General features: G+C 45.2%; 1 protein-coding gene across 3 annotated transcripts in view; it reads left to right on the top strand.

Annotated features, from left to right (window-relative positions):
* PTCHD4 (patched domain containing 4) overlaps positions 1-26,061 on the top strand; it is a 63,521-nt gene extending 37,460 nt beyond the window's left edge. For 2 of the 3 annotated variants that reach the window (XM_028721819.2, XM_028721818.2), the window contains exon 3: positions 11,679-14,548. In XM_028721819.2, the coding sequence (XP_028577652.2) occupies positions 11,679-13,312 (1,634 nt within the window). In that variant the 3' untranslated portion in view covers positions 13,313-14,548. Of the gene's footprint in view, positions 1-11,678; positions 14,549-15,783; positions 15,826-16,714 lie in introns of those variants that run through there. The other variant, XR_013392437.1, reaches the window with a different exon arrangement.
* The last annotated feature ends 492 nt before the right edge of the window (positions 26,062-26,553 follow it).

Genomic DNA, 26,553 nt, shown 5'->3' with positions numbered 1-26,553 from the left:
GCTTTTGACAAAGAACCTAACCAGAAACTCCTGACTAAGCTTGGCCGTCAAGGAATAAGAGGAGAAATTCTCTTGTGGATCAGGAATTGGTTAAGTTGCAGGAAGCAAAGAAAGCAAAGTAAATGGACAGTTCTCCAAATGGAGAGAAATAGAAAGTGAATCCTCCCAAAGACTTAGATGGTCTAGCCTGAAAACTGCTTCTTTCCGTTCTGCTTGTTGTGGCCATCACATACTTTTAACTCATAGCAGCAGCCAAGCTGAAAGAAGAGGGCTGAGAAAATGCCTCTTTTGTCTGAGCCAGTCGAGCTGTCCAGGAGATGAATAAAGGCTACACAACTGAGGAGCAGAGGTCCAAGAGGAACTGAGAAAATATCTCCTTGCTTCTGTGCGTGAACCATAAGAACAAAATACTTGAGAATGATTTCCACAGACCCATTTCCAAAGAATTTGTGGAAGATGTTTATTAATCTTTTGAAAATAGTAACAGTTTAGGGGGCGGGAACCTATGGCACTCTCATTGTTCTTCACTGGATTGATGCCCTGTGGCAGTTTTAATGTTCCTGTTATTATAATCCGATGGGATCCAAATTATACAGAAGAACACTGCAAGCTCATCATTTAATGAAGACAGCTGGTTGCCAACTATATACTCAGCCCAAAATTGTGATCAGCATTTAAAACAAACCTATTCTAAAATTAAAACAAAGTTTGTACACTTGTGGAAGCTTGCTGCCTGTCATACATTTCACCTATTCAATCAGAAACAAATACTTCATTCCCATCCTTTGTTTCTCATTGTAATCCTTAGCTATATATTAGCATTCATTTTCCAATAGAATAATGGCCTGCTATGGTACACTGCCAGAAAGCTTCAAGATGTTTCCAACTTAATTTTGTTAATATGCCATGGATTGATGCCAGCAGAGCCACCATATTGCCGTCAACTTCTGTGGTTTGTATCCAATTCAGCTGCCAGCAAAGCTTCCATCAGTGAAATGGGCAAGAAAGCAATTTCTGGCAGTTCCTCTTTTCCTTTCAGCCTCTTCCTCCTCCCCATATATAACCAACATGCTTAAGTCTAATTAATGCATTAAGGGGTTAATACCATATAGTAAGCTGTCCTGCCAGGCTTAGTGAGGTCACTTCCCCTTACTTTGGGAAGAATGGGTAATGAAGCCTTTTGGCCAACTTCTAGTCTACCTGAGAAATGTGGCATGTAAAGAGGTTTGACCTGGTTGCTCCAGCTCAGACTGCCTGGCTCTCACAAGCTACTCTTGAGTTCCTACACCAATAATTTAGGGGCTTTTACCACTTTGTAACTAAGCCAAGTTTTACTGCCTGTGAAACTTTTTCTGAATGCTCTGTGGAAAATGCAAACAATGCCTAGGTGACGCCATCACATCCAGGGCTGGCCCAAGACATTTGGGCACCCGGGGTGGCCCCCAAAATGGCTTCTTCCTGCCTGCCAAAGAAGAAGGGGTGAGAGAAGATCTACATCAGGAAAAAGGAGGAAGAAAGATGGATATTGGGATCTGCTGCCTGAGTTGGTCCCCTCACCTGCCTCATGGGTGGGCCGGCCTGATTACACCTTTTAAGGAATCTCTGATCCCAAGACAAGCCAGTCTTAGCAAATTAACCCCACAATCCCCAAACTTGCAATAAGTACAGTACGTCCAATACAGTTCAGAGCATTTCCTTCACAGGCTACATTTCCATTTTACCTAGTTTAGTCTATCATTATATTTATCATTTATTATTATTAGCAATAAATCCTTTGATCATTCAGACATTTCTTTAGCCCTTATATTCATTGTTAGGGTGTACATGCATTTTATTGAACTAATATGTGCGAATGGGAAGTAACTAAAGCTTCATAACAACAACAACAACAACAACCAATAAATTTATACCCCGACTTTCCCCCTGATGGCATTCAAGGCAGCTTATAGGTAAAAAGAAGGACCATTACAAGCAGTGAGCAAAAAAGAGAAAAAAAAGGGGGGGAGCTGGTTAAGGAGGAGAACCCGTGGGACACATCTTTGCACGCAAATGCTGGAAATGACAAGGAAGGGTAGCTTGGAGGTGATGTCACCGTATACGTGAAAGATGACAGAGTCAAACCAGCTTGAAATCCCAGAGGGGCAGACTATATTAGGGAATAAGATAATGTGCAAGAGAAGCAAATGTCTTATAAACCAGAAAGGGAAGTTGGGGGAAGTCGTGGGGTGGGGGATATTTCGAAACTTAGTTTGTGATTATATTATCAGTAGTGATTATGTTAAAATTTGTTGTAAAACCTAATAAAAATATTTTTTAAAAAAATCCCAGAGGGGCCGAATCCAGCACATAGTGTTTTTAGTGGCAATAGCCATTTCGAGGACACACTATCACTCCCCTGACCCAAATCCCCAGACACGATCCTGAGATGGAGAATAAAGTTAAAGAGGCGTCCAAAAGAGAAGAGTTGTTGCAAAAGCTGAGTTCATCTACCTTCACGTTGACTGGGTGTTCCTGTTACGATAAAGAGGTAAAACTTACAATCTAAATGACCATGCCCCAGAAGAGCTGCTCCTGGAACCTTCCAGAGGACAAGTAAGCATAGAAGTGGATCTGGTGCAAGATGGAAGTATTTGTGGAACTGATTTGGAAACTTGAACCAATTCAGCATGTATGTCAGAAGACAATCGCCAGCAAAGTCAAACACAGTCACATTTGACCCCCAAAGAGAAAAATTCTGAAAAAAACAAGGCTATTGACAAAAAAGGAAGTTGAAAAGGAAAGTCAAATCTCTCCAAGCTCCAAGAGGATGCCAGCACAGGTAACAAGCAAAGTCAAGGATGCTCTTAGGAGGCAAGAAGTCAGCTGTCAGAAAATGGAAATCTTGGCCAAGTGAGCAAAACAGAACAGAACACAAACCTTGGCAAAAGAAATGCTTGCAGACAATAAGAGATGCTAAAAATAAAATACCGAGAGTCATGTACAAAGAAGCAAGTCCAAAAATAAAAAACCCTTTAAATATTTTGGGGTTAGGACAGGGAAAGCTCTTCTGCCCAGGAAGTGATTGAAGTTGGAAACGAGTATGTAGAAGTTTATTCCCCTCCTTGTGGGAGGCTTCTGAGAAACCTGGGAGCTTGGATTGCAAGCCAGGCTCAGGTGAAGTGCTGGTCCATCTCTAGCAAGGTTTAAACTCTTCAAGCGTTGCTAACAAAATGATGTTACTATCAATCTTTGCAATCTTTTTGTTTGGGTGTTTGGCAAACCAAAATGCAACTTTTAAAGGTTGTAACTCTTTGTAGGCATGTTGGCTCAATTCTAATCTCTTTGCAGGACACATTTACTTTTGTGTATCCCTGTGTGTGTGTGTGTGTGTGTGTGTGTGTGTGTGTGTTTGTAGTATCTCCTGCAAACCTCTCCTTGCCATCTGTTCCTGTGTAGATAATTCCTGTTAAGGTGACACCGTAGAATCATAATCTGGAGTCTCCTTTTTACCTCTTTGTGTTTGCTAATCCTGTTCCTCAAACAGTCAAAACACAAATAATCTTCTAACTGACAACTAAGGCCTCACAGCTATTCCCAAAGGAAAAGCTGCAAAAGTTGCATCCTGGCACACAGCCCACAGGAGTGTGCTGCATTTGATGTGGAAAAGGGAAGCAGGAGGTGTGTGTGTGTGTGTGTGTGAGAGAGAGAGAGAGAGAGAGAGAACATGACCCTATTCTTTTTTTGAATGGCTAGTGTCAGGGGCTCAGGAGCAGAGACACAGGGGAGAGAGGGGATGGAGAGCGAAGGGGAAGAATCTGAGGGCAGCATAGGGGAGTATGAAAGCGGCCCGAGAGATTCCATGAGTCTCTCCAGCGAATCAGAAGATTCCCAGAGGGGGGCGCCGATGGCCAGGGCAAGGGGGGTCCCAGGGGGGACACAGCAGAAGCAGGGGGCCAGCGGAGACTCCCAAAGCAGCAGCGGGAGAGCAGGACCAGCTCCTCCACCAGAGCGTAGTGAGGGGGAAGAGTCACATGTATCAGGGCCAGCTTCTCCTCCAGCAGGGAGAGAGGATGAGTCAGAGGTGGCCACGCCTCCATCGCAGAGTGAGGGAACGGAGGGAGAGTCAGGTGCAGCTAGCCTCCCCGAAGGGGGAAGCAGTGACAGGAGCAGTGTAACGGTCAGGAGGAAGGTGGCCGGCTGGGCGCACACGCCAAGTTCGAATGTACAGGCGCGCGGCACAGCAGAAAACCCGGATGGGGAACCAGGTCCTAAAGCCCGCCGGAGGGAGGGGGAGGACTCAGGAGACTCAGCGTCAGAAGAGTCTAGGAGAGGCGAGACCCCAGCGGACAGGCGGGCCCAGAGGAGAAGAGAGCAGAGGAAGAGGTGGAGCAAGGCTAGAGTCTTAAACTGGTGTCTGGGGGGAGGAGACTCAGACGGAGCTTCGGCGGTCTAGAGTTTGAGACGTAGGGCTGCGCGCCGCGGCTGTGAAAGCGAAACTGAGCTTCAATAAAGACTGTTTTATATAACAACGAACTGGCGTTGGTCCTTTGTGAGCTGGGACCTAGGGCAGCTCTGACAGCTAGCAATAATAATAATAATAATAATAATAATAATAATAATAATAATAATAATAACAACAACAGTTGGGTAAGGGGCAAAAGAAAATGAGCTCCACAGTATCAGGCTCCACAGAACAGGGCACAGCAGTTGCAAGAGCAGCCCTAGAACTAGAAGAGTGGAGCAGGGTATGCTTTTCAGGCTGGAGGTGTCCCAATCAAGTCCTGAAAAGCATTTTCAGAACCCACACTATCAGAAGACACAGCGCATAGGCCAATAGCCCAGTTCCTTTGTGGACCCTCCAACTCTTCTGGCGCACTCATGCCCCTGGCAACCGACGATTCCTTTGCCCCTGGGTTGTCTGCTAGGCCAGCCCTTCTGGTTAGCATCCAGCTGAGCTCAAAAAACCTCTTCTCCTCTTTCTGCCGCTTGTCATCCTTTTATACCTTGGCAGCATACCTTAAGGATGGCCTCTCCCCATACAGACTGACCCAGACCCTGTGCTTGTCACCCAAGGCCCTTCTCTATGCCCCCCCTGCCTAAGAGGTTCGGGGGGGGGTGTCACATGAAAATGGGCCCATCTGTAAAATGCTCTCCCCAGAGAGGCTCACTTGGCGCCATCATTGCATGTCTTTAGGCACCAGGCGAAAACATTACCCAGACCTTCGGTTATTAAACAATTGATGGCCTTTTAAAGGGGGGGGGGGACTGTTATGATTTTTTTCCTGCAATTGTTTCATCATCATCATCATCATCATAGGCCATAGCACCCATCCCACTTGAGAGCTCTGGGATGCCTGCCAGCTTACAGTTCAGGCCATTGGCCCTAACCCTACCAAGCCCACCCCAAGGCCTGGTGTTTCCAGCTTGTTCTAGAATTTCAATGGTTTTATTGAACAACCTCTGAGATGGAGGTAACCCTGAAAGGAAAAGTGCCCATAAAATGCTATTCATGATGGTTTATTATTGGATAACTGCAGGTATTTCTCCTATACATTAATACACTTTTGTCTTAATGTATTGCAGATGAGAAGTGGTGGCATTTTTCAATAATCTTGTGTTTCATTCAGGAGATGCTGTAAATTTAGTTTTAATCATGATGAAAGCATGATTAAATCAGGAACACCCTAAATCAATATAATCCAACTTGCAAAGCTCAAGGATACAGATAGAGTCCACTCCACATGTACTTTGCATTTGAGAGTGTTTGAAAGCTACTTTCTTTTCTAAAATATCTCTCATTAATATTGTAGCCCTGACCAGCATGAAAGAATTAATGAAGAATTCTTCAAGAGCTCATCAAATGTGAAGGATTTTTTTAAAAATGCTATAACAAAGGAGAGCCTTTACAGTAGAATAACAAATCCATTACAGTGGTACCTCTGGTTACGTACTTAATTCGTTCTGGAGGTCTGTTCTTAACCCGAAACTGTTCTTAACCTGAGACACCACTTTAGCTAATGGGGCCTCCCGCTGCCACTGCACCGCTGCCACACGATTTCTGTTCTCATCCTGAAGCAAAGTTCTTAATCTGAGGTACTATTTCTGGGTTAGCGGAGTCTGTAACTTGAAGCGTATGTAACCTGAAGTGTATGTAACCTGAGGTACCACTGTATAGTTCTCAAAGCCAACTTCGCCCAGAACTAATTAAGTGGAACTAAACCAGAGAAGATGGTCAGGGCCACTGAATTTTGCTGTTTTGCATGATGCTGTAAGCTTAGGGCACTTCATTTTTGGTAGACTTACTCTGAATTTTCACAAGACGAATTGTGATCCTTATTCTTTTGCACCAATCCTTCCTTTTTTGTTGAGAACCTGCTTTGCCTAATAAATTTCCTGTTTGCCTTGAGGGTACAAAAAAAACTAATGTTCTGAGGTTCTGTTTGTTTAAATTATGTATTTTCCTCTTAATAGAATTCCTGTTTGGGAACTCTCTAGTGCATCAGGCGCGGGCTAGAAGAAGAAGAAGGTTCCTTCAGCACAATTCAACTCAAGGGAAAAGATGTTCCATTTATAGTTGTTGTTTTCCTTTCTTTCCAGGGAGGCAGTCTGTATTCAGAGTACTTCTTCCAGCACTTTGTATACAAACTATTCCCGCAGAGGAGAAACTGCTCTGCTTTTGTGAGCATCTCTTCATCTGCTTCCTGTGCGGACAATCAAATGATCGCTGGTTGCACGGAGCCTCTTCTTTGAGCTTTGACAGGTTTCTGTCATCTGATGTTATTATAGCATGCGATTGACAGGTGGGCAGGATCACCAACCTGCCAAAGTTTTCCTGTGAGGGGAAAAGGATCTGGCCTGCTGGTCGCAGAGGCACAAATGCTCCCTCTCTTAAGAGCTTTCCTTAGTGCATCTCTCACCTAGGTAAGTGCAGGTGCAGAAGAGAGGCCAAGGGGCAGACAAACTAGTACTCTCTCTGCCCCTCCCCCTTCAATATTTCCAAAGAGCATTAAAAAAAACCCTTTTATTTAAATTGAACATTTAAACATGTTGCACTTATTCCAAAGGCATTTTTAAGGACTTGAACCACAAGTGGAAGTCCTTATAATTTATTATTATTAATTAATCTCTTTCCCATCCTTCCTCCCAAAGGAGCCCAAGGAGCCAAACACCAAAGTGGGGAAAAATACAATTAAAAATAAAATTAAAACATATTTTAAGACATTGAGAATATTAAAAAAACCAAACCCATGTCACATACCCGGTCACATACTCTCACAGCTAATAATTTCAAGGTTGCCAGGAACAATGTATTTCAGCCATCAAATGCCTGGATAAACCTGAATGAAAGTTAATGATGTTATGCACGTTTCATGTTGTTCTTCTCCTTGACGCCTGCAATTTTTAGTTTAATAATATCTTTCTGCTATATTGTTAGCACTAAGAATATAATGAAAGGACATCATAAGAGCCTTCTTGGATTCGACCAAAGGCCCATCATGCGCAGGGTGTTGTTTCCACAGTGGTCAAAGAGATGCCCACAAGCCACACCTCAGAGCCACAACACAATCCCTGCATGGTGTTCAGTCCCCCCTCAGCCAGGTAGCCCAAGGCCAGTCACTGCCTCTGAGCCTGGCCCCCCTCACACAGCTGTTGGGAGGATAAAATGGGGATGTGGAGCCCTTTGAGTCCCTTGGAGGAAATCAGTCAATCAACGTCGTGACTAGCGACTGTAGATAGCTTTGTCCTCAATGAATTTGTCTAGTCCTCTTTGAAGGCCATCAAGGTTGGTGGTCGCCCCTAAATCTTAAGTAGTTGAACTATGAGCTTTGAGAAGCTTTGAGTTGTATCTGTTACCTGCATCTGGGTCATGACGTCCCTTCCTCACCCCTGCAATTTGGCTGCAAAGGCTTTCTTGAGCCTAATAACAGAGCAGGGCTGGGTTGAGGGATTTCACTCTTCAGGAAACGTGCAGCGGAGGAAGGCAATGTTATCCTCTAGCAAGGTTGTTGCAGCCTCAGACATCCATCATTCCTTTGCTTCTGGACACAGCAGGATGTTGGCTCTCTAAGGTGATGCCATTTATAAACACAGCAGTGTTTGTGTGATCAATCATTAGGTGACCATTTTTGCTGTCTCGAGAGATGGCCTAGAGTCATGCACAAAGGGCCACAGGAGTGTACCTTGCAGCAATACCTCCACTGCCCTGCCTCCTGCCAGGTGGCACAATGGGTCTGTGCATCTGGCTGTTAACCAGAGGGTTGGTGGTTTGAGCCTCCCCAGGGACTGCTTGCAGGGGGTTGGTCTAGATGGCCCTTGGGATCCCTTCCAATCAATTATTAATTAATTGAAAAGCTAGTCAAGGAGGCTGGGCTAGGCATGCAGAATTTGCAGGTGCTTTATAGGTTGAAAAGTAACAGCCTTCTCTTAGGCACATAACCAATCGCTTTGTTTGTACCCACTCCTCTCATTCCTTCTTTTTGGCAAGTATAAGCACAGCCTCCTTTTCATTTCCTGCTGTTCTCTTGCTGTGCCTGTTGGCCTGGCAAAAAGCAAAGTTAATTAGACCACCTCCCCAGGCACAATGGGAACTGCATTTAGACAGAAAGCAGGAAAACGGAATGCTGCAGGCTTGTGCCTCCTGCCCTATTCCTGTAGACATCGAGAGCGAAGCTCCTTTAACAGAAGATTGCAGCCCTGTGTGTGTAGCAGCACAGGCATGGCCAGTAGCTTAAAAGACAGTTTCACATGTTTCTTGGAAAATAGATTAGAAATATTTAGTTCTTTGAGAGTCATCAAACAGTCCACTTTGCTGTGCCTTGTGCAAGTTCTGTTTAAAATAGTTTGCATTTATTTGTTTAATTTCATGCTTTATTTCAGAGTTATTGGCTAATGTTTCCTTTCTGATTTTTAGAGGGAAGTGGCGGGGAGAGCTCAAATACAACATTTAAATTATACAACATTTATATTTTTAGTATAAAAGCCAACATTTAGGAAAGTATTATTTTGGCCAGTAAGATGACCACTTTAAATTCCCCAGCCAATACATTACATTTTTTAAAAATGAAGCATTAATGATGTTAAGTTGTGGGTGAACATATCAAGACGACACAGCGATTCTCCAAACAGCTCTTGTTTATTCAGAGGCCAGAACAGAACTGAACTGAAGGGTTCAGCCAGCCTGCTTATATAGAGCTCCACTACAACGCAACAGTAACCATTTTCTGTAACTATCCAATCACTGAACATCACTTTCGATCCCTTATTTGCATATGTGGACCTGAACTATCTACAGTATCCCCCAACTGGCCCAGGGTGAGAACTTCAGTACATAACAAATGATATTTCCCCCCAACATCCAGTCCTTTCATACCTTTCAACATTTTTTTTTTATGAGTTCTTATAGGCTAATCTACTTTGATTCACTTCCACATGCTAAATCACTGAACCTCTCTGCCAATGTTCTGTGCTTTATTTTTTATTCAGAATTCATTATATACAAAGAAGGAAAAACAAAACAAAAAAGGTTAGCACTTTGATGTTCATTCATTGCATTCTTTTGATGACATAAGTCCCTACCAAAAGAAATGGATTAACTCGTACACATTCTTAAACCTCGAACTTCATATGGCTGTAAGGAATGGGGCAGGAGGTTAAATGCCAAGTGTATCACGGAAGAGACTGTTGTGCTTTAAGAAACAGGGTTTATTTGCCTGTTTAGACCTGCAGGGAGGAAGTGCAGATCTTACAGGATGGCCCAAAGCATTGTGGGCAACCTTCCCTCTCCCCTGCCAAGATGGATCTCAGCCCTTCTTCCGCCTCCTTTTCCCCAGGAATCCCTGCTTCCAAACTTCCTTTTCCTGCCCCCCCCCCTCAAACAAACACACCATCTCCTTGGTAACATCTCACTCCCCAGGCAAAAGGATTGCTCTCCTCAAAGGCCCTTGCTTGGCCAGGCTGGTTTGCATCATCTAGCCCAGGAATTCCCTGTCTGGCACAGTTCTGCGCTTCAATCCATATCCCAATTAATCAGAGCCCTGGCATTTATTAATTTAGAGGGTTTACACCACGTTACTCCCAGATATGTGGGCACAGGAGGGCAGCCTAGGAGGCTTTGGTTTAGTGTCGGCATTAGGGGAAACGGAGTTCTTGTTCTTTTCACACAACATATCTCCACAGCCAGGAGCAGCAGGAGAGAGTGGACTGCCCATGAGGTTGTCTCTGGGGACCAGCAAGGGCTAGATTCTCTCTCATTTTATGTTATGCTTTGCCCACATGGCAGCCATTTTGTAACTGGTGCCCACAATGCACTCTCACAGTTCCAAATGTGGCCAGGAGTCCCAAAATGTTGGCAGCTCTTGAGTTCCATGGAAGCACTGAGTGAGCTCACTGGGCAATTTGGACTGGGATGACCCCCGCAGGCTCATCACACTCCACTCTATTTCTCTGTGTCATATGAATCAAGTGAGGCTGTTCAGGTTCTGGGCTGGTGCTTGTTAAAAAATGTAGAACTGCTACCTTGAATCAAGGTTAGGATCAATTTGGGGCACAGAAATTGCTTGGTTGCTCTGTATGATGACCTCTGACAGAAGAGGGATGTGTGTGTGTGTCCGCCCTTGTCAATCCTCCTTGATCTGGCAGCAGGTTTCAATACCATTGACCTTGGTATCTTGCTGGAACGGCTGTCCAAGTTGGTGGGCAGCACCACTTGGCAATGGTTCCAGTCCTGTTTGGATTACCATATTCAGAGATGTTGTTTGACCTTGTGAGCCCTCAGCATAGGAGTCAACTCCTAGGGGCCATGGGGGCTTTGGCCCCCACAATAATATATTTGAGGGGGCTGGGCCCCCACAAAGTTGATGGGCATTCCAATTCAAATAGTGTGTGTGCATTGTGTCATGTGATTGATTATGCAGGGAAGGACTTACCTGGGCCCCCACAATATTCTATTCAAGTTGGCACCCCTGGCCCTCAGTGTGCCACAGGGTTTGATCCCCCCTTCCCCCACTGTTTAACATCTACACGAAACCACACTGGGGTCATCCAGAGTTTGGGAGTGCAGTGACAGCAATGTGTAGTTCTGTTTCTCCTTTACATCTGCAGGGTTTGCCGTGGATGTGCAAGACTAATGTCTGACCTCAGTCATGGACTGGATGAAAACCAACTGACTGAAGCTTAATCCAGATAGAGTGAGACATTGTTAGTGAGTGGTTCCCTAGATCAGATGGGTGCAGAGGTGGACTTTGATAATACGGCACCCTGTGCCAGGCTAAAATTTGGCATCCCCAAATGGATCTTCTCCATTTTGCATCCCCTCCAATCAGCACCCTTGATGGGGAACCACCTGTACTGCCATAAATTTGGTGCTGGGTGGGTGTGGAAGGGGTACACTGCCTCTGAAGGAGCAGCTGTGTAGCCTAGACCCACTATTGTCACTTGAGACAAGAGACCTCAGTGGTGGTCCTACTATGCCCTTATCTGCACAAGGATAGCCTAACTTCTGTTGTCTATGCTCTGAAGCTCAAGATTAGATTTCGACAATGTCTTCTGCAATATAATAAACCTAAATAAATATATTCTGTGTGACATTTTGCATCAGTTATATGTAGAGATATCAAGATCATTCATAAGTACAGTTAGAGAAAGAAATGTGATAATCAATGAAAAGAAATTAATAGATGGCCCTGTTGTCATTGCTATAGGTCATGGAACCAAAGGAGTGTTTGAACTTCTGTCAGGATGGCGCCGGACCAGAGAAAGCCTGCCGTTCAAAGACAGGGTTGCCGACACCTACTCTGATGTGATGGTCTCCTACACCATGACAAGCTCCTTGTACTTTATCGCCTTTGGCATGGGTGCTAGTCCTTTCACCAACATTGAGGCTGTGAAAGTCTTCTGCCAGAATATGTGCATCTCCATCCTGTTGAACTACTTCTACATCTTCTCCTTCTTTGGTTCCTGCCTGGTCTTTGCTGGACAGTTGGAGCAGAATCGGTACCACAGCATCTTCTGCTGTAAGATCCCCTCAGCAGAATACCTGGAAAGGAAGCCTATTTGGTTCCAAACCATGATGAGTGATGGCTACCACCACTCTTCTCACCACGAAACTGATCCGTACCAGAACCACTTTATACAACATTTCCTGCGGGAGCATTACAATGAATGGATTACTAATATCTATGTTAAGCCCTTTGTGGTGATACTGTATCTCATTTATGCTTCCTTTTCCTTTATGGGCTGCTTGCAGATCAGCGATGGAGCCAATATTATCAATCTTCTCTCCAGCAATTCTCCAAGTGTCTCCTATGCTGTTGTTCAACAGAAGTACTTTAGCAACTACAGCCCAGTGATAGGGTTCTATATCTACGAGCCCCTTGAGTACTGGAACGGCACCGTCCAAGATGACTTAAAGAAGCTGACTGAAGGTTTCAACACCCTGTCCTGGATTCAACAGTATTATCAATATCTGAAAGCTGGGAATATTAGTGCCACCAACAAAAGCTATTTCCATAGCATCCTGCAAAGCTCCTTTTTAAGAAAGCCAGAATTCCAGCACTTCAAAAATGACATAATTTTTTCCAAGGCTGGAAATGTTAATAGCATAATTGCATCCCGCATGTACCTTGTGGCTAGGACTAGTGAAAAAACACAGAGAGATGTTATTGAGTTACTGGAGAAGCTGAGACCCCTGTCTCTGAAGCAGAGCATCAAGTTCATCGTGTTCAACCCCACCTTTGTCTTCATGGACCAATACAGCCTCTCTGTAACCATGCCGGTCTTGATTTCAAGCTTTGGCATCTTACTGGTGTTGCTGCTTACCTTCTTCCTGGTGATCCATCCTCTAGGGAACTTCTGGTTAATTCTCACTGTCACCTCAATAGAGTTGGGTGTTCTTGGCTTGATGACTTTGTGGAACGTTGACATGGATTGCATTTCCACACTGTGCCTTATTTACACTTTGAATTTTTCCATAGATCACTGTGCACCCCTGCTTTACACATTTGTACTAGCAACTGAGCACACCCGAACTCAGTGTATCAAAAGCTCCCTCCAAGAACACGGAACAGCAATTTTGCAAAACGTTACTTCTTTTCTTATTGGGTTGGTCCCCCTCCTTTTCGTGCCTTCAAACTTGACCTTCACACTGTTCAAATGCTTGCTGCTCACTGGCAGTTGCACACTTCTGCACTGTTTTGTAATCTTACCTGTCTTCCTAACATTTTTCCCACCCTCCAAAAAGCACCACAAGAAAAAGAAACGAGCCAAACGAAAGGAGCGGGAAGAGATTGAGTGCATAGAAGTTCAAGAGAATCCTGATCACGTGACAGCAGTCTGAGTCACGCAGAACTACATGGTTTTTAATTGCGAAAAGAAATGCTACACTGAGCTGGAGGGAAAGTAGAGCAAAGATCTCCGCTGCTTGAGCTGGCCCACACAAAACAAGTCTAAGGAAGCCCCCAAAAGGAGTATTTGTGGCACATGGAGGTGAAAGTGTTGTTAAATAATAACCAGAGGTGTCTTCCCCCCCTTTTAAGGGTAGAGGAGGAAAGCAAGCCCCAAACTTCCCCTATGATCCTCTCAATTCACTGAGGGAAATGTTCCACAATACCCTATAATACAAATGGAAGTTTCTGAGTAATATCTGTTGGTGTCCCTCTGCTGATGGAAGGCACCCCTCAGTGGAATGGGAAGAGAGGCCATTTTGGGCCATTTCCCCTCCCCTGCAGCCTTTGCTGTGTAGGGTGGTGGGGCTCTCTAGAACAGATACAGGGGCTGGGCAAGGGGCTGAAGGGGGAGGCAGAATAATTGACTAGAATCCCGCTCTCCCACTGATGGATGTCTTTCAACAGCACAGAGACCTCCCTGGGCACCACTCCATATTGCCAAGTTCCATTACCAATAATTTTCAAGCCAGAAAAGGTAACAAAAACAGAGGGGAAGTAGTTATGGTCATAATAGGGAGCATGTTTATTTTAAGAGATTGGTCTAAGTAAAACCTATGCAGAAAGAAAATGTTCAGTAAATCAAAGCCAAAGTACTTCCCTATGTGCCGCCATGAAAAACTGTGCCATTTGTTCAGAGAGTAAACCTATGCTCCCCTAAAATTAATTGGAGAGAAATTGGCTAAGCAGGCCTTTGGCGATACTCCCAGGGCACTTGGGACCATCAGAGGCAGCCCTACGTATGTCAACCTGAATTCTAAGAGAGGCTCCTGGCTGCGCCACCTGCAATTTTTGCAGTGCTGTCCTTTGGCTTCCTACACATTCTCTGCACCAACATTAGACCAGAATACTAATTAGGCAGATGTGTCCACCGTCACAATAGCTCAGGCTCCAAAGACACAGCATGGAGATCACTTTGTGCCTGAATCAAAAGTATTGAGCACAGAGCAAAGGGAAGCTCCACGTGTGAAGTTCAAAGTGAAATACCATTTCTCTGCCCTGAAATATTCTCTAAACTGCGCATCTTGTGTTTCACATCTTGGCAAACTGATCAGTTGATGATGCCTTTTGCCACAAAATATAACAATAATGAGAGTTATTAAACATAAAGGCACCAGCTGCTTGGGAAATTGGTTTTTATGCAGCATTACTATTAAATGCCTGATAGAATGTCTGAGGCAAAGCAAAGCTTTATGGCTGTTGAGAATTATAGATGAACGCAGTAAATTTGTCTCTTACTGCATGAGATTAGAGTTATACCATTACAAAAGGGTAGTCTCTGCTTTACAAAGTATACAAGCTTAGAAGTGCAAGAGAAGGAATGGAAAGAGAGTGAGCCAATAATACTCAGAGAGGGTGATATTTTGCCCTGAGTTAAGCCACGTATTTCTCTCTTCCAAAAAGCATTCTAGAAAGTGTTTGCTTCCTGCATTCTTGAATGCAATCTAGCCTTGCATAAATAATGTCTTCCTGCAATATATTCCATATGTTACAATCACTGTTTAAAACAAATGTCAAAGAGAGTGTGAGGAAGGGGTTCATCCCTTTCGAAGGAGGTTCAGACCGACCGCCCAGTCCTTCCATGCATGTGGCTGTGTTTGTAAGAGGGGACTGACACACCGCTCAGTGGAGTCCTCCCTTCTTTCCCCAGCTGCCCCTTCAATAAGGTGGGGTGAGTAAATCCTAAGCAAAATCCTGGGGATGAGGTGGAAGTGCTCATGATTCTCCCACGGAAAGTAATGACAAGCCCAAATATTGGCAATGCAGGGGAGAAAGGGGGCTTCCATGCCCCACGTGCAGCCACGTCCCATGTTCTTGGTTGTAGCTGCTATCTTAACTTCCATGACACCAATGCTGTAAACGGATTCTGATTAGCAAATATGTCTGATCCAAAGCCATATTCTGTAAAAAACACACACACCATATTATGTCATATTGAGTCAGACCATCTAATTCTTATTCTGACTGGTGGTAGCAATTTAAGACTGAAGGCAGATTTCCTTTTAACTGGAGATGCCAGGGATTTAATCTGGGACGTTCTACATGCAGAAGATGCATTCTAGCAAAGCACTGTTATGTCTCCGCAGCTAAAGTGTTGTGGATAACTATTACCCTGCTTATACATTTTCCATCTCCATTGATTTTATTTTATGAAAAGCATATCCTAAAAAAAGGTAACTGCTCTCAAAATCCCCATATATGCCATCTGCTGCCACAAGATGCTAATATTTTTCACTTATTTTCTCTGTTGTCAACATCAGTATCTGAAATGTTTAAATCCAAACGGAAAAGTTTAACTTAGTGTGGAATTTGTCTGCTCTTAATCTGGACGTTCACCATTTGGTTGAAATATTCTCATTGGCAGGTCTTTGTCTACAGCATTTGAAGACTCAAGTATTCTCATCTGGTAAATCAGCATTTTAAATTATGAGCAACGCCTTAATGTCACATTTTGGTACATCAAATCTTTTGAAACTTGATTTTGTAACAGGCTACATTTTAAAATCTTGTCATGCCAAAATCAGGGATGGGTGGGAAGAAGATGGGCATTGCAGCATTTGTCGAGGACTCACATACTCATTCATCACAATCTCTTGTCTTCCTGAACCCATTCAGATGACAACAGGTGAGGTCCAAGCATGGTGAGAAGGGAAGAGAGGATGCTTTACCTGAGGCCGGCCGGGGGGTGGGAAAAGACCAAGGCTACTTGATCGCCCATCTGATTGCCCTGTATCTATAGCCCTATGGAAATGATCAAAGTTATGTGTTAGATGCTTTAGGTGGCACCTCTCCTGTTCCATCCCCACCATCAGGCCTCAGTGCCCTTCACCTGTTGGAGGTTGAAGGTGTGCAGCAAGGAACCCAGTAAACTTGTGCCGTCTTCCAGCATGATTTAGATGATTGACTCTGCAGGGTTCTTGAGCACTTGGAGGGTTTAATGGGGCCAAGAGACAAGGATGCAGCTCACGGCTATCGAGCATCCCTGCTTTGCCTCTCTTTGTGCAAGGACAAATTGGACAGAGTTTATATTGCTCTATATCTTTATGGTGATATTTCCTGGAGCCAAACAGAAGTAGTGTTAGAATGTGTATGCATGTTTGTGTTTGTTTGTTTGTTTGTTTGTTTGTGTGTGTGTTTGTGTGTTTGTGTGTCTGTGTGCGGGTGTTTGCTTGTGCAGGAAACTCTAGGAACTGTAGATTGAAAAAGTGGTACACCTTTCCATCTCTCTCTTGTGACATAATCTGCCAAGCACTAAAAGAGATCCTTTGTTCTTCATTCATTTCCTACACTCATAGGCAGGAGGAGACTGCAAGGTATGGTAGTCGGAATGAGGGACTAGCACCATAAGAATCTGGTAGATGGAGGGCCAAACTACAAGTGTTGACACTTAAATCGTGTGAGTATATTTTACAGTTACAAATAGCAGCCTCCCAGGGAGAACAGGGTTCAGGCCATTGTGCCAGGGAGGAGGAACGAAAAGCTACTACCACAGTCCCAAAGAAAGTCTCCCCTGAAGCTGCTGCTTGAATTACAGTAGTAGGGATCCCACTGCTACCGAAGGGTGCTTTCCTCCCAAGGCAAACAGCAGCTTGCGGGGAGACAGTTTGCATGAGAACCACGGCATGGGAGGACTGGATTAACTCCCCTACTACAGGCCGTGGCCCTAGTCATAGTTGCAACTACTGTTTGCAAAAAGGTTATCTTGCAAGTTCTAAAAATCCAGGAGGCCTTCTCTCTCCTTCTCCTCCACCTCTTTATCTCTGTCTCTGTTACAGTTTTTTACTGAGCTCATAGAAATGAGCTTGAGCACCCCATACAGAAAGAGGCAGACATCTCCTACCTTGCAAATCATTCATTATACAAAGACTATGCCCATTCTCACCTGTTTCCAGGCAGGTTCCTTCCACAGTGCTTTGAAGGCAGGGGCGTAGGAAGGGGGGCGGGGGGGCGGACTGACCCAGATGTCATCCCAGAGGGGGGAGACAAAATCCCCCCCAGGCAGATCACCGCCACGGCTCTGCCGCTGTTTAAAGGCGATTTCTTTTCTTATGCCATGTGATAAAGGAACAACTATAGAGACAAAAATAAACCCCTGTGTTGCAATACAGAATAATCTGCTCAAATGCAGCTGCAACACGTGGCTAATGAGTATAGTAAATGTGTTATTAGTAATAGTAGAATGTCATCCAAAATTACAATTCATCAACTTCAAAATAATATATATATCAGTCCATAACCAAGAAGTAGTCGACGAAATGAATTGCTGGCGGGGAACACCATGACGCCTTTCAGTGGATGAAGTCCAAGACAGTATATCCGGATTGAATTAATTGTTTCAAAGATGAATCTTTGTCAGCTGATGATGAAATTGAATACATTACATACAATGAATGACTTCTTGGTTACGGACTGAAATATATTGTATACATTGGAGCAGCCTTTGGCTATAAGCAATAAACTTTGACTGACTGACTGATATATATATTATTTTGAAGTTGATGAATTGTAATTTTGGATGATATTCTACTACTAATAATAAAACATTTACTATATTCATTAGCCATGTGTTGCAGCTGTATTTGAGCATGTGATAAAGGAAGGCAAGAGGAAAACATTTTGAGAGGACCTGAAATGCCCCTTTCAAGACACCATTGTAGCTTATCAATGTATTCTTTTTTTTTTTTTTTTTGCATTAATACTGTATCTCTGTTACACAGCATTCTTGATCTGTCCTTTGGTTACAGCAGAGCTGTAGTCCATAGACCTTAGTCTGCAGGAATCAGACTAACTTTGGAGACAACTTTGGAGAGTTGCTATGTTCTTTTGCTGTTTGTGTTAGCCACCCAAGGAATACATGTGATTTATACTAGACATATATAGTAACAGTGCAATATATAAATGTCTACTCAGAAATAAGCCCCAGGAGAGCAATTCTATGCTCTGCAACTAGGTCTGGAATGATAACAACAATTTTTGGGATGGTAGGGGCAAGAATAAGGGGGACATCACCCCCCCCCCCGTGTTTTGTTATAAAAAGCACATCAGAGATGGTCTGAATCAAAATGTGGCTACAAAGTAATATTTAAAGAGCTCAAAAACAATTATGTATTTTTCTTTGTTTATCAGTCAGCCAGTAAATACATACTTTAGTAATTACCTTCAATATGTGCAGATGTAAGCAAATATGTTCATCTCTGAGGTGCTACTTCATGCTATAAAAGAAGGGGGGCGGTAGAAATGGTAGCTGTTTGGAGGCTTGGTTGTGAGTTTGTTTGTGGGGGGCCACGTGCTCAGCTAGAGTGCATGGTATGAGTGGGAGGGGCTACTGCTGAGAGGAAGCCAGGCTGGAGGAGGAGGAATCAGAATTGTAGAGTTGGAAGGGGTCCCAACGGTCATCTAGTCCAGCCCCCTGCGTTGCAGTGAGTGAGTTGTGGAATGATTTAGCAGCCAGCAGCAGCTTGACTTGGCTGCTTGCAGTCTCTGGGAGCTCGTGGCCAGGACACCTAAGCAGGGGGCTTGTGAGGGAGAGGGCTGGAGTGTGGTCTCGTGGTGGGCATAGGACCAGGAGGCTGGGGGCTGAGGGAGCTTCTGCAGCGCCCGGAAGCGCCTGTGCCGTGTTTGCCTTCCTGCCTGAAAATGTGCAAAACTGCCCCTGCATCAAGTGCAAGCATTGCGGGAGGAAAAGGCACAGCAATTGAGGCCTTCCTGTCTGCGCTTGGAGCTACTGGGCAAGTTGAGGGATTTCTTGATAGAGCAGAGCGGTCTGTCCAGGATGTGTGCACTTGTGAAGGGATCCGTGACCTGGAGCATAGAAGGCAGATGGAGAGTACAGTGGTACCTCGGGTTACAGATGCTTCAGGTTACAGACTCTGCTAACCCAGAAATAGTACCTCGGGTTAAGAACTTTGCTTCAGGATGAGAACAGAAATCGCACGGTGGCAGCGGGAGGCCCCATTAGCTAAAGTGGCACCTCAGGTTAAGAACAGTTTCAGGTTCTTAACTGGATCTCCAGAACGAATTAAGTTCTTAACCCGAGGTACCGCTGTATATGGGTAAAAAATGTAGGAGAGAAAAAGACCAGTGACCTTATTGTGGGGGTCTGCTATATAGACCTCCAAGCCAGACTGAAGACTTGGATGATGCCTTCCTACAGCAGGTTACTAAACATTCAAAAAGGAGAGATATAGCAGGCTTTGTCGTTGTTTGAGGACTATCCCTGCCTCCAGGTCTGGTCCTGACCGGAAGGATACTGGAATCAGCAAGGGAAACCCACATGACCTGAAAGTGTTGCTGTGCAATGCCAGGTCAATGATGAATAAAACCACTGCCATCCATGACCTATTGTGGATTTGACCTGGCATGTGTGACAGAGACCTGGTTGGATGAAGCAGATGGGCCTGTTCTTGCCGCTGCTTGCCCACCAGGTTTCTCTTACGCACAGCAACCCAGGTCATGTGGGCGGGGAGGGGGAGTTGCAGTGATTTTTAGGAAGTCATTAGTCTGCACCAGGCGTCCTATTGGGAAGACCCAGTTTTCCGAGTGCATGTTCTGGAAGTTGGGCAATAGGGGCAGTACAGGATTCCTGTTGGTGTACCGACCTCCCCGCTGCACCAAGGATTGCCTGCCCGAGCTGCTTCAGGTTGTGGTGGATGTTCTGGAGACACCTAGCTTGGTTGTCCTGGGGGATTTTAACATCCATGCCGACACGATCTTACAAGGGGCTGCTTGGGACTTTGTGGAAAGCATGGTCTCCATGGGGCTGTCACTGAATAAGTTTGGTGATCTGACACTAACTAAAAGTGAAACAAAAGAAGTGCCATGGTGAGATCACTTCCTGGTGCAACTGGACTTCTCCGTGACCCTTCCCCTCTGCAGGGAGGTGGGACCGATTCGGATAGTCCGCTCCTGCTACTTAATGGATCCAGTTGGCTTCCAGAGAGTGGTAGGGAATGTTTTATCCCAAGTTGATGGCCTTTCAGCTGATTCCCTGGTGGCACGCTGGAATGCGAAGTTAACCAGGGCTATTGACTGTCTGGCTCTGAAGCGCCCTCTCTGATTGCATGGAGCCCGGACAGACCTGTGGTTTCCCCCGGAGCTGAGGGCGATGAAACAATCGTTGAGACGGCTAGAGTGCCGGTGGCGGAAAACTCATTCTGAATCAGACCAGACACGGGCTAGAGCTCAATGTGAAGCCTATCAAGTGGCAATGTCGACAGCAAAGAGGGCCTTCTTTGCCGCCTCTATTGCATCTGCAGAAAATAGCAGCAGGAGACTTTTTCAGGTGGTTCACAATCTATCGGAACCACCTACACCACCGGGGCCTTGTAGGGACCCCAAGATCTCCTGCAATGCTTTTGCAAAGTTTTTTGCAGATAAAGTCGCTCAGATTCAGAAGGAGGTAGACTCCACCGTGGGAGCAGGGCCAGGGCGGGAGAGTGCTAGAGTTCTGTCTGGTCCTGTTACATGGGATCAATTCCAATCTGTTACCTCCGAGGATGTCTACCATTCTTGGGCAAGGTGATTGAGCGAGTGGTTGCTGAACAACTCCAAGCACGCCTGGAGGATGCAGACCAGTTGGATCCCTTCCAATCGGGATTCAGGCCTTACCATGGGACTGAAACTGCCTTGGTCATGCTGGTTGATGATCTCCGTCGGGCTAGGGACAAAGGTGAGAGCTGTTTCCTAGTTCTGCTGGATCTCTCAGCTGCCTTTGACACCATCGATCATAACATCCTTCTGGATTGTCTTAAGGGGCTGGGAGCTGGGGGCACTGTTATACAGTGGTTCCGCTCCTTCCTCCTGGGCTGGTGTCCAGAAAGTGGTGTTGGGGGATGAGTGTTCAGACCCCTGGGCTCTCACTTGTGGGGTGCCTCAGGGTTTCGTCCTCTCCCCCATGCTTTTTAATATCTATAAGAAGCTGCTGGGAGAGATCATCAGGAGGTTTGGGCTGGGTGTTCATCAATATGCAGATGACACCCAGCTCTACCTCTCCATTAAATCAGAACCAGTGAAGGCGGTGAAGATCCTGTGTGAGTGCCTGGAGGCGGTTGGAGGATGAATGGCGGCTAACAGATTGAGCTTGAATCCTGACAAGACAGAAGTACTGTTTTGGGGGGACAGGGGGCAGGCAGGTGTGGGGAATTCCCTGGTCCTGAATGGGGTAACTGTGCCCCTGAAGGACCAGGTGCGCAGCCTGGGAGTCATTTTGGACTCACAGCTGTCCATGGAGACGCAGGTTAACTCTGTGTCCAGGGCAGCTGTCTACCAGCTCCACCTGGTACGCAGGCTGAGATCCTACCTGCCCGCAGACTGTCTGGCCAGAGTGGTGCATGCTCTAGTTATCTCCCGCTTGGACTACTGCAATGCGCTGTACATGGGGCTACCTTTGAAGGTGACCCGGAAGCTGCAATTAATCCAGAATGCAGCAGCTAGACTGGTGACTGGGAGTGGCTGCCGGGACCACATAACATCGGTCCTGAGAGATCTGCATTGGCTCCCAGTACGTTTCCGAGCTCAATTCAAAGTGTTGGTGCTGACCTTTAAAGCCCTAAACTGCCTTGGTCCTGTATACCGGAAGGAGCGTCTCCACCCCCATTGTTCAGCCCGGACTCTGAGATCCAGCACCAAGGGCCTTCTGGAGGTTCCCTCATTGCGAGAAGTGAGGTTACAGGGAACCAGGCAGAGGGCCTTCTCAGTAGTGGCACCTGCCCTGTGGAACACCCTCCCTTCAGATGTGAAGGAAATAAGCAGCTAGCCTATCTTTAGGGAAGTTTTTAATATTTAATGCTGTACTGTTTTTAACACTTGCTTGGGAGGCACCCAGAGTATTTATTTATTTATTATATTATGGGGGACTTCAACTTCTCCAGTATCTGTTGGAACTCACACTTTGCCAGGAATGTAAGTTCCAAAAAATTCTTCCATTGCCTCACTGACAATTTCATTTCCAAGACGGTGGAAGAAGGAACAAGGGAATCATCATGTTTTGGACCTGCTCCTCACCAACAGGGAGGAACTGATTGATGAAGTGGAAGTACTGGGAACCTTGGGAGGAAGTGATTGTGTTCTCATATTTGCTTCAGTGCTGTCAACATGGTTTTGGGATGTCAAACCAATGGTACAAACTCAGGCCACTTTTATACTAACATCTTCCGGTACATTTTTTGAAGTTGGTGGAATTCAATATCCATTATGTTCTCTTCCAGCTCTTCCTTGAGGGTTTTCAAGGAAGTATAAATCAGGGATGGGGAGCCTCCATCTATACTATCGATGGACTGCTTCCATTAGTGACTGCACAGATGTTTTCATCCACACTGCGTACATTTTTCAGAGAGCCATCCATCCCATCTCTGCCGCTTTGAAGGATGTCAATTTTGTAAGTACATTACGAATATTGGCATGGGATGTCCATGAATTTTTTTGCCTAGCGTCATAGATGTGTCTAACATCAATGTCATAGCCATCTTCTGGGGAAATCACTCACTTAGTCTGTTTCACAGGACTACATTTCCACTGGAATGTAGCTTCATGGAGATTTTTCTGTGTGTAGTCAACTGAAAGGTTCTGAAGAATATTTGTCCATTGCAAAATAAATAAATAATAAATCTTTGCAGAATGGGATGCACGGTGACTGTGTCAGTCTTCCTGGGCTGGATTGCCTACAAAATTGTGTTACAGCATTTGCTAGTGGGCTCATCCATGCTTCCCCCCACCCCAGGGAAAGCAGCTCTTACGGCTCATGCAGAGCAAACGGCAATTTGGGTTTTCTCTGGATTGCCGTTTGTTCCAATTTAGAACTAAATAATGAATTTTCCATTCCATGGGAAAGGAGTGAGGCAAGGGGGAAACCGCTCATGCCTAGGAAGGGTGGGTCAAGTGGGAAACTGCTTGGTCCCCTGCTTTCAGGGCATGGGAGAAGCAGCAGCGTGGACAAAGCTCTCAGAGTCTCATATCACTGTTTCACTCAACCCAACTTGCCTTTACGGGTGCCATCTTGATAACAAGCTCTCTCCCGTGATGCCTTGTGCCTGCTGATGTGCTCTGATGCGCTGCCTGTATGCATGCTCAACGTGATAGGCTTCTCTGCTATGGCATAAAACCTATGCATGGGCACTAGGACTTTCTGTAAGACTTCCTTCCTTCCTTCCTTCCTTCCTTCCTTCCTTCCTTCCTTCCTTCCTTCCTTCCTTCCTTCTACATAGGATCCTTTAGGATATTAACATTTTAGCAGAAACAAATAATAGCTGTTCTGCTTTACACTATAAGTGGAATAGTAGCTCTGCAGCCCTGTGGACAGTCCTCCCTTCCCTTTGACCGATCAGGATTTCCCCATCAACCTTCATAGGCCAACTACTCTTTTGGAAATTGTGCAGCTAGCTGAGGTCTGAAAAATAGCAGGAAGTGAGGTGTTTTCTTCAAAATGAGTGAGTGAACAAAGAATGTGCCTGCCCAGGAAGCAGACATTGTGCGCAGTCAACATCCAGCCTTAAAACTTTTGTCTGGCTCATCCAAGTCAAATGTATGGAGGCCATTGATTTGCAATTTATGAAGAAATGTTACAAAAACATGGAACCCCCCCCCCCATCAACTAAGCAGGACAGCTCAGTTGGAAAGAGCATGAGACTCTTAATCTCAGGGCTGTGGGTTCGAACCCCACGTTGGGCAAAAGGATTCCTGCATTGCAGGGGGTTGGACTAGATGACCCTTGTGGTGCTTTCCAGTTCTACAGTTCTATGTTTCTAAGGCTAGACTAAAGTGATCCAAGCATAAAGGAATATCATCCCATGTAAGGGAGAGATTGACAGCTGTTCTGAATGTCCAACTCACACCACTGCACTTGCAGATGCCAAAGCATTGCAGGCAGACATCTTCAAGAAATCCATGCCCTAGCATTGCATCACAAATCTCCCTTGGAACCCCCACATGTAACCAATTATTCCATGACTAGCAGAATTGCTGCCTAAGAAAATATATAAATAAAGGTGCAATCCCCGCAGACTGTTTTGCTTGCCAGATTGGCAGCTCTGCCTGCAGGGTCTGGATGTGAAGTCCCACCTGGCTGTGCAGCAACATCCGCGGTGCCCTTGGAAGTGGGGCGGAAGAGGCCCCTTTCTCATGATGCCGCCTTAGGGTGTGCCTGAGCGTCCACATGGCAGGGCGGGTGAGGATGCTCATCCACAACCAGTTTCTTGGACTGCATCTGCACTGCCATAGTTTCTTCTATGTGTATGTAAAATATATTTTGTATCTCTGTGTGTATTCAACTCAGCTATCATTTGGGGCCTGTGTTGTTCCTTTCAGTATCTAAATCCTTGAATGCCATTTATTGATACACGTGGCCCATTCTTTGGCATTGTTTCTGAAGGACATGTGAACATGGATACATGATAACTCATGAAAAGGTTTATGCAGGAAGCTGGTTTTGGTAGCCAAACAGGTTTGGGGGCTTCTTTAAAGCCAAGAAGCTTTGAAAAATAACACTAGCTACTGTTACCACCAATATGATCTAGTGAATGTGCTGGCATAGGGGCAGCAATAATGAGACCCCAAGAAACCTGGAACCAGCACTGTTGTTTCAAAATGCCTTTCCTCCCTCAAATAGACATTTTGAAACACACACACACAAACATCAAATCAGCACGAAAACGTTCAGGAAATATGGAAGATGGCTAGCTAAGCAGCTTTAGTCCAGGAGGTGACCCTCAAGTCAGGTCATGGCCTTTTTGGCTAGGATTACACAATTGAGCAGTCCAGAAATCATTGCCTTCGAGTTTGTTCTACACAGGTTTTCTTGCCCCTGTGAGAGCAGTGTGCAACCAAATCAAATTGCCTATGCAGCGTCACATTCAGTACAACCCCTATGGGCTGTGAGAAAGAAGCCCTGGCCTGGGAAAATGGCACTGAGCAGCATTAGCAGATATGTTAGTGAGTAGCAAGTGGTCCCTCCCTCCCACCCCCCAAAAGTGAACCTTTTCTTAGTTGGCTCCCACTTCCAAAACCTGGAAGTCAAAGTCCTACTTGAAGTTAAAACTGGTGCCAGTAAGTAGCATAAGAGACAGGAGGCAGGGAGATAGTTTTATATTTGAAGGCTGCCTTTCCAGTTTAAGGTTATCAGGGACAGTAACACCCCATCCCAATAAGCGTCAGAGCGCCTGAAGGGTTCAAAGGCAACCTCCATGTGGAATAATAGAGAATGTCGGGAGCTGCATGGATAGACTTGGCCCCAAGCAGGAAGCGGGGAAGAAGCACATTCAAGTTGACTTACACGAGGTTGAGGGAGAAGCTACTCACTTCACTATTTGATGTTCCAAAATCAGGAAACGGCCTCAGAGGAGCAGGTGGCAGCGATGTGGCCACCAGCACTCTGGCCCAGTTAGTCACATTCGCGGGAACTGGACCTCATAATAATTCCTATGCTGCCTTTCCATGTCATTGAACAACAAGAAAACTCCACATTGGACGCAAAGATTGTGGAAAGTGGATTGCTAAATTTAGGTTCCTAAAAAATTCATTTAAGGCTGAATTATTTAGGTATAGAAATGTGACCTGAATTTCAGAAATGTTCAGCATCCTGCAGGTCTTTCTGACTATTTACACGTAGCTTGAATATATATATATATATATATATATATATATATATATATATATGGAGGGGGAAAATAGGATGAGGGAAGTTAAGGGGAGAGATGGGGGGGGGGAGATAGCTTCATTCCTCCATGCTTCCTACCAACAGCTCCCATCCGCTTCTGTACAAGGGAGGTGGGATCTCTTCAGGACTTGTGAGAAAGGCTGGTAATTACAAATACATTTACATCTCTTGGAGGCGTTTTCCATGTTGCTTCTAATTCCTGGTTCCAATATATCACTGAGCAGTGATATCAGAAATACTTATGTTAGGTGGCCCTTTTGAGGTGGATGATTACACATTTTCCCTGAACTCCTGGTGCAGATGGAACATGAAAGGCCATGGTAGTTTCCCCTAGTGTTAACTTCAGGGACAATAAAACACAACTGAAGAGAGGGAGAGGGAGAGGGAGAGGGAGAGGGAGAGGGAGAGAAAGAGAGAAAGAACATTACATAAAAGAACTAGGACATTGTTAATATGTTGGTTAATATGTTTGTGGGATAGGTTTTT

The sequence above is a fragment of the Podarcis muralis genome, chromosome 3 (genome assembly GCF_964188315.1).
Source record: "Podarcis muralis chromosome 3, rPodMur119.hap1.1, whole genome shotgun sequence".
Classification (NCBI taxonomy): Eukaryota; Metazoa; Chordata; class Lepidosauria; order Squamata; family Lacertidae; genus Podarcis; species Podarcis muralis.
This window is presented reverse-complemented; position numbering and strand designations above follow the sequence as displayed.